Source organism: Propithecus coquereli, unplaced genomic scaffold (genome assembly GCF_000956105.1).
Source record: "Propithecus coquereli isolate 6110/MARCELLA unplaced genomic scaffold, Pcoq_1.0 Scaffold285, whole genome shotgun sequence".
Lineage (NCBI taxonomy): Eukaryota > Metazoa > Chordata > Mammalia > Primates > Indriidae > Propithecus > Propithecus coquereli.
The window spans coordinates 2,696,876-2,703,307 of NW_012148452.1; the positions used below are offsets into that span (position 1 = coordinate 2,696,876).

General features: G+C 43.5%; 1 protein-coding gene across 2 annotated transcripts in view; it reads left to right on the top strand.

Moving 5' to 3' along the window:
• TEX14 (testis expressed 14) overlaps positions 1–6,432 on the top strand; it is a 92,792-nt gene that overhangs the window by 73,390 nt on the left and 12,970 nt on the right. For both annotated transcript variants that reach the window (XM_012648439.1, XM_012648438.1), the window contains 4 exons: positions 338–434; positions 1,572–1,640; positions 4,677–4,754; positions 5,811–5,910. In XM_012648439.1, the coding sequence (XP_012503893.1) occupies positions 338–434; positions 1,572–1,640; positions 4,677–4,754; positions 5,811–5,910 (344 nt within the window). The remainder of the gene's footprint in view (positions 1–337; positions 435–1,571; positions 1,641–4,676; positions 4,755–5,810; positions 5,911–6,432) is intronic.

Genomic DNA, 6,432 nt, shown 5'->3' on the forward strand with positions numbered 1-6,432 from the left:
GCACTCTAGCCCGGGCAACACAGTTAGACTCTGTGTCAAAAAAAAAAAGAAAGTTTAGCCAGGCATAGTGGCACATGCCTGTAGTCCCTGCTACTCAGGAGGCTGAGGCAGGAGGATCGCTTGAGCCCAGGAATTTGAGGCCACAGTGAGAAAGAAAGGCCTGATGTACACAGAGGTAAGTGCTGATGGCTGAGGCAGCAGAGAGGGATAAGAATGCTTTCCAGAGGAAGTGACGTGAGTGAGTTTGACTTAACAAATCGAGTGGAAATGACTGAGTTGCATGTGCTTTTTTAACTCAACACAGGTGTCAGTTACCACGTTTATCTCTTACTTGTAGAAAAGATTGTCTGCATTTACTGGGGCTGGTTCCTCCAGCATTGCTAAGGCATCTGACATATCATCCCAAACCACCCAGAGAAGGAGCCTGCCTAAAGGTACCTTGTGTTTAATATCAAAAGTGAAGTTTATAATAGCCAATTTATGGGAGGCTTAAATTGTTGCCCACCAATCTTTGATGCTACATTCAAACAAAAATGCTATTTTCCCCCAACTGTAAAAGTAAAACACACTCCTTGTAGAAAACTTGGAGAATAAAGAAAAGCTTAAAAAAAGAAAACCATCACAATTTTTTTTTTTTTTACCTCATGTACTACTTTGGTGCCTATGTTTTTTATATATTTTTTATATTTTTATAAGTACATAAAATATTTTTAGCATAGTTGAGATCATGTTGGATACCAGTTCTTTTTCATTCCCCCTTGATAGATTTTTGAGAATTTTCCCTTGTCATGAAAAATTATTCATAAATAGATGTAATAGCTGCATAATAGTCTCTTGTACATATGTTGCTTAACCATTCCCTTATGTTGAAGGTTTATATCATTTTCCAGTTGTTGCTCTTTGTGCATGTCTTTATCTGCACTTCTGATCCTTTCCTTAGGATAGATTCATAGAAGACAGCTTCCAAATCAAAGGGTCTGAGCATGTTATCAGCTCTTAAGGCATAATGCCTTTGTTACATTAATTCAATGTCTTATATCTTTGGTACAGCTCTTGGAATTTTCATCAGGTGGACAGGGATTTTTGTGAATTATATTGACGCTTTTTAGTTAATGTTATAATTGAGCACTCGGGGCAAGACCCAAAGTGTGGTTGTTCCTATATCCCCGGGCCTGATAATCTATAAAGGCCTCCTACTTTGTGTTTTCGTTCATTTTGGCTGGTCCAGAACTTCTGTATTCCTCTAGCAGCCTTGGTCCAGCTTAAGCCTCAGCCTGCTAGTAAGAGTTTGTACCTTACCTACTCTAAATGTCCTTGGGAAGGGAGGAGCACGTATGGATCAGGACTGGGTAAGGGCTGAGGTCGGAAAGAGTTTGGGGTAAAAAGGGATAAAGGCCATTCACATGCTAGGAGGTCTCTCCTAGGACTGTTATTTAAGAGGCTTCCTTCCTCCTTAATTTGTTTCGTCTTTGGGAAACCCTCCAGTGAAGTCTGTGTGGGAGCCTAGAAAAATCCAGTTGAAGTCCAGGAAGGTGTTAAGTCATTTCCCCTTTATCTTCTTTAAGAACTAGTAGAAGTCATCTCACAGCATCGCATTGATGAGCTGCCACCACCATCTCAGGAGCTCCTTGACGAAATTGGTAAGGGATGTTCAATGCAGAACCTACTCCTTGTCCCTGCTCAGTTAAGCCACTGACCACAGTATGGTTTCTGTGTCTCAGTATGAGCACTAGTGAAAAAGGCCCTATGAAGGTCTGGTTGAATGTACAAAATTTAGGAAGGGGCAGTTTTCCAGTAAAATGGGCCACAGCCTGGCTGGGATAATTGGGGTGTGTCTGTTGTCATTTTGTTACTTAAAGGGTTTATGGTGATGATTCTAAGGGGAAATGACAACATTCGAGTGGTTTATTATGATGAACTTCTTTTATTAGAGGAATTCTTATCTCCTTTTGAAACCAAACCACTCATTCCATGGAGGCCTGAGGTCCGCTGCTCAGGCCAAGACACCTGTACTTTCAGTTTTGCCATTAGCAGGAGGTATTAAAAGTATTGGAATTGTGAATAATTCCCTTTCCTAAGAGCAGGAAAGCCAGGGACACAAAACCTCATGAGACCAGAATTTTCAGGCAGAAACTGAGCAGTACTAACGATTTCGTTTGCAGCTGATTTGCTGGCCCTGCCCAGCTGAGCTTATGCTGAAAGTAAACGGTACGTAGTTGTAGAGAGTTACAGAGCGTTATATATATGGTCTGCTTCCCCTGGAAAGACCTCACTGTTCCCTTCTTGGTGGCCTGGCCAGCTTAGCCCCTTGCCCTCAGAGGATGCCTCTCATCAGACTCCTGATAGTCCAATTCTTGTTAGGGAGCCCATAGAGAATTTCTTAAGGGGAACCACCTGGTTTTCAGGGTCTCTGAGGTTTTGTGTCTCATAAAGAAGTAAATGAGGGCTTACTTGTCTACTCAACAGACAGCTACCCTCTAGGCTCCCATCATAACCGTTAGCCCCTGCCCCTTGCCTGACAAGCTTAGGTAGAGCCAGTCAGGTTGCCATAACCTTCCTTGGTTTCTTTCTTTTTCCATAGCCAGAGGCCCTTTCATGCCTCACTGCACCCCTCCCCCAGTGCCACAGGGTTGTCCAGGTCACAGCATTGTTGAGTCAGGATCTTAGAGCCCACAGCCCCACCCCTGCTTTCCGCCTCTGAGACTCTCTAGGCAGTCCTTGCAAATTCCTCTTCTCCAGTTGCTGTTCTTAAAATAATAGAAGTGTTGACAGTGGGGGATACCTCACACACATCCAGCTTGGGTAGTTAGTTTCTTAGCATCCTTGTTCCTTGGTCCTGGTTTAAGGCAGTACTTGTAGGCTCCTTTGCAGTTTGACCACAGCCGACACTTCTCCTCTGCTGTCCTCTCTCTACAGTCAGCATGCGAACCCTCCGGCCACCTCCCCCATGTCAGCAGTTGTGTTACGAGGCTTCCTCCTGGGCGCTGGCCTCATGGCGCTGCTGTACCCCAGTGCAGCCTGCAGAAGCCTTCCCTTATTTCACTTATGGGAATTATCTGGGCCAGGTTTCTAGGTGATGCCTGCACTTTGAGATGGGTCAGTAATTTTCCAGAAAGACACAGGGCGGAGGGCACGCGAGTAATTTCTCCTGATAATGGGCCTGTCCCCCTGATTATTGTGTATCATCACTCTATTGTTGTTTCTCCTAAAGAGACCTTAGGGGAGTGACCTGAAACTGCCACCTGTTCTTTTGGAGGGCCTACATCCAAGGCTGTAGGTTCCTGATAGGGATTTAAAGGGGAGGGTCTTTAGAACCCTAAGATATAGGTGATCATTTAAAATCAGCATGGAACTACTTTTAACAAGGATAAAAATGGATTTTTTAAATTTCAAATTACGTTAAATGCTCTTATGGGGCGCCTTGACACCCAGGAGCTTCCAGGTAGGGCTGCTTCCTGCACTGCAGAAACGGAGCAGACCTGTGCCTACACAGAACAGGACCATGCCAGCCAGCTCAGGGTGGCTTGTCTATGCTGCCTCCCAGCTGTCCCTCTGCTTGGCGGAGCACTTTGAGGAGACTAAACAAATGCAAAGCAGCATACTGAGTTTAGCAGATGCTTGTCTTGGCCCAGTGAGTATTTCTTTAGGAACTGGAAATGATGGATATTCTTTGTCTTCTGTCTTTCTATAGACCAAGTAAAAAATGTGAAACAGGCTGGGAGTTGTGGCTCATGCCTGTAATCCAGCACTTTGGGAGGCCAAGATGGGAGGATTGCTTGTGGCCAGGAGTTCAAGACCAGTCTGGCCAACATAGCAAGACCCCATCTCTAAAAAAAAAAAAAAAATTAGCCAGACATGGTGACGGGCTTCTCTAGTCCCAGCTACTTGAGAGGCTGAGGCAGGAGGATCACTTGAGCCCAGCAGTTCGAGGCTGCTGTGAGCTATGATCATGCCACTGCACTCCAGCAGCCTGGGCTACATAGCAATACCTTGTCTCTTAAAAAAGAAGGAAATAAAAAAGCATAGGCCAGTAGAGATGGGAAGACATTTGAATTGTTCTGATGTTGTTATAAACTCCTTGAGAAAGTATAAAATAGAGATTAAGAGCAGAAAGCTTAGAGCTAGGCTGCCTAGATTCAAAGCCCAATTCTACCACTTATCTGTGTGACTCTAGGTAAGTTCTTTAACTTACCTTTATTTTCCTCATCTGTTAAACAGGATAACAATAATCCAATCAATTTCACCGGGTTGTTGTGAAGATTAATTGTGAACATTAATCCCGCATTAATGTACATAAATGCTTAGAAACAGGACCTGCCACATAGGGCTCTCCAAGTACTATGTATCATCATTTTTATTTCTATTTTGAGTGTTGTATGGGATTTTGCCATACTTGAAAAATTGCTTTCAAACTTGGAATACCCTAAAGCAGTGGTTCTCAAACTTTATCAGGCATCAGAATCACCTGCAGGGCTTGTTAAAACACATTGCTGGATCCCCAGAGTTTCTGATTTAGTAGGTCTGAAATGAGGCCTGAGAATTTGCATTCCTAATAAGGTCCCAGGTTATGCTAATGCTGCTGGTCTGAGGACCACCTTTTGAGAAACACTGCTCTAGAGAATGGTGGGATATGCAAAAGAGGAACTAAGTTACCTTCTGCTTTTGTATTGTGACAGAGCAATTGAAGCAGCAGCAGGCCTCATCCTCAGTGTTGCATGAGAACACAGCAGGTGATCCCGGCATCACTGCAAACGGTAAGCTAACTACACAGATCTTTTTTTATCAGGTTCTTGCTATAACACTGTCCTTGGCAGTATAGTAGTTCATATGGGCAAGTGTGACCTTGAGGTCAGGCACAACTCCACCTCAATTCTGACTCCACTGGTTACTTTTGTTTTTGTTGTTTTTGTTAGAGACAGGGTCTGTAAAGCAGGCTGAAGTGCAGTGGTGCGATGATAGCTCACTGCAACCTCAGTCTCTAGCCTCAGCCTCCCAAGTAGCTAGAACTACAGGCACATGCCACCACGCTTCTCTGATTTTCTTATTTTTTGTAGGGGTGGGGTCTCACTATGTTGCTCAGGCTGGTCTCAAACTCCTGGCCTCAAGCGATCCTTCCACCTGGGCCTCCCCAAGTGCTGGGATTATGGTCATGAGCCACCACTCCCAGCTACTTTTGTGTCGCAAACTGTTTAATGTCTCCAAGTCTCAGTAGTCCTCATCTATAATATGGGGATAATAACTCCTATTTCATGATGCGTATAATACCTCCATGTATACTGGCTGGTACATTGTAAAACACCTAGCAGATGTTAGTCCTCTGTCCTTCACAGGACTGCCAGCAGGATGAAATGAGACAGCATATGTAAAATTCTTGGCATACATTAAAGGGTACATAGCTTCCCCACCCAAATTCCTTCCCTGGGGCTCCAACCTAGAAACATCTAATAAGTGAGAACAGCATGGTCCCCCAAAGTAAGTCTGTGTAGTTTGTTTTCGGGGTTGCTTGCTTCCTGTTTTATGTGCCCTTTCTTTCCTTTGCTTCCTCTGTCTCTCTCCAGCCTTGGCACAGGCAAGGTTTCCTGTAGCTTCACCTGGCACCAAAGAGCTCCCAAGACCCCAGAAGCAGCTGCTGTGAATAAGGCACCCGCAGACTGCCACCTGGCCCCCTGCTCTCGTGGGAAGAGGGGCTCTAGTGCGCTGCACACTTCAGGGACCACTGATTAGCTTTGATTTTTGCACTCCATTTTAAGGCAGGCTTTCTCAATTTTTTTTCCTGTTCTAATAAAATTAACTCTTTCAACTGTTTTTAGATAAAAGTCACTTAGAAGAACAAGAAACTGGTGGTAATAAAGAAGATAGTAGCATACTTTGGACCAAAGAAACTGAGGATCTAGGAGAGGACACAGAGAGGTAACAGAAAAAGCGGGACTTCTGAAAGGATTTTTAAAATTGTATTTGTTTGTATTAGTTTTTTTTCTAATACTGACAAATAAGAAGGGAAAACATGTTCTTCTTTCCTGCTATCCTAATAACCCCTATTCCTAAAAGGTTTTTTTTTTTTGCTTTTTTAAAATTTTTAATTGTGATAAAACATGTATAGCATAAAATTTGCCATCTCAACTATTTTTAAGTGTATAATTCAGTAGTGTTAATAATTATATTCATACTGTTGTACAACCAATGTCCAGAATTTTTTATGTTGTAAAACTGAAATTCTATACCCATTGAACAACTCCCCATTTTCCTTTCTCCCCAGCCCCTGGCAGCCATTATTTTGCTTTCTGTTTCTATGAGTTTTAATATTCTTTTTTGTTTGTTTGTTTTTGGAGACAGAGTCTCACTCTGTTGCCTGGGCTAGAGTGCCTTGGTGTCAGCCTAGCTCACAGCAAACTCAAACTCCTGGGCTGAAGCAATCCTCCTGCGTCAGCCTCC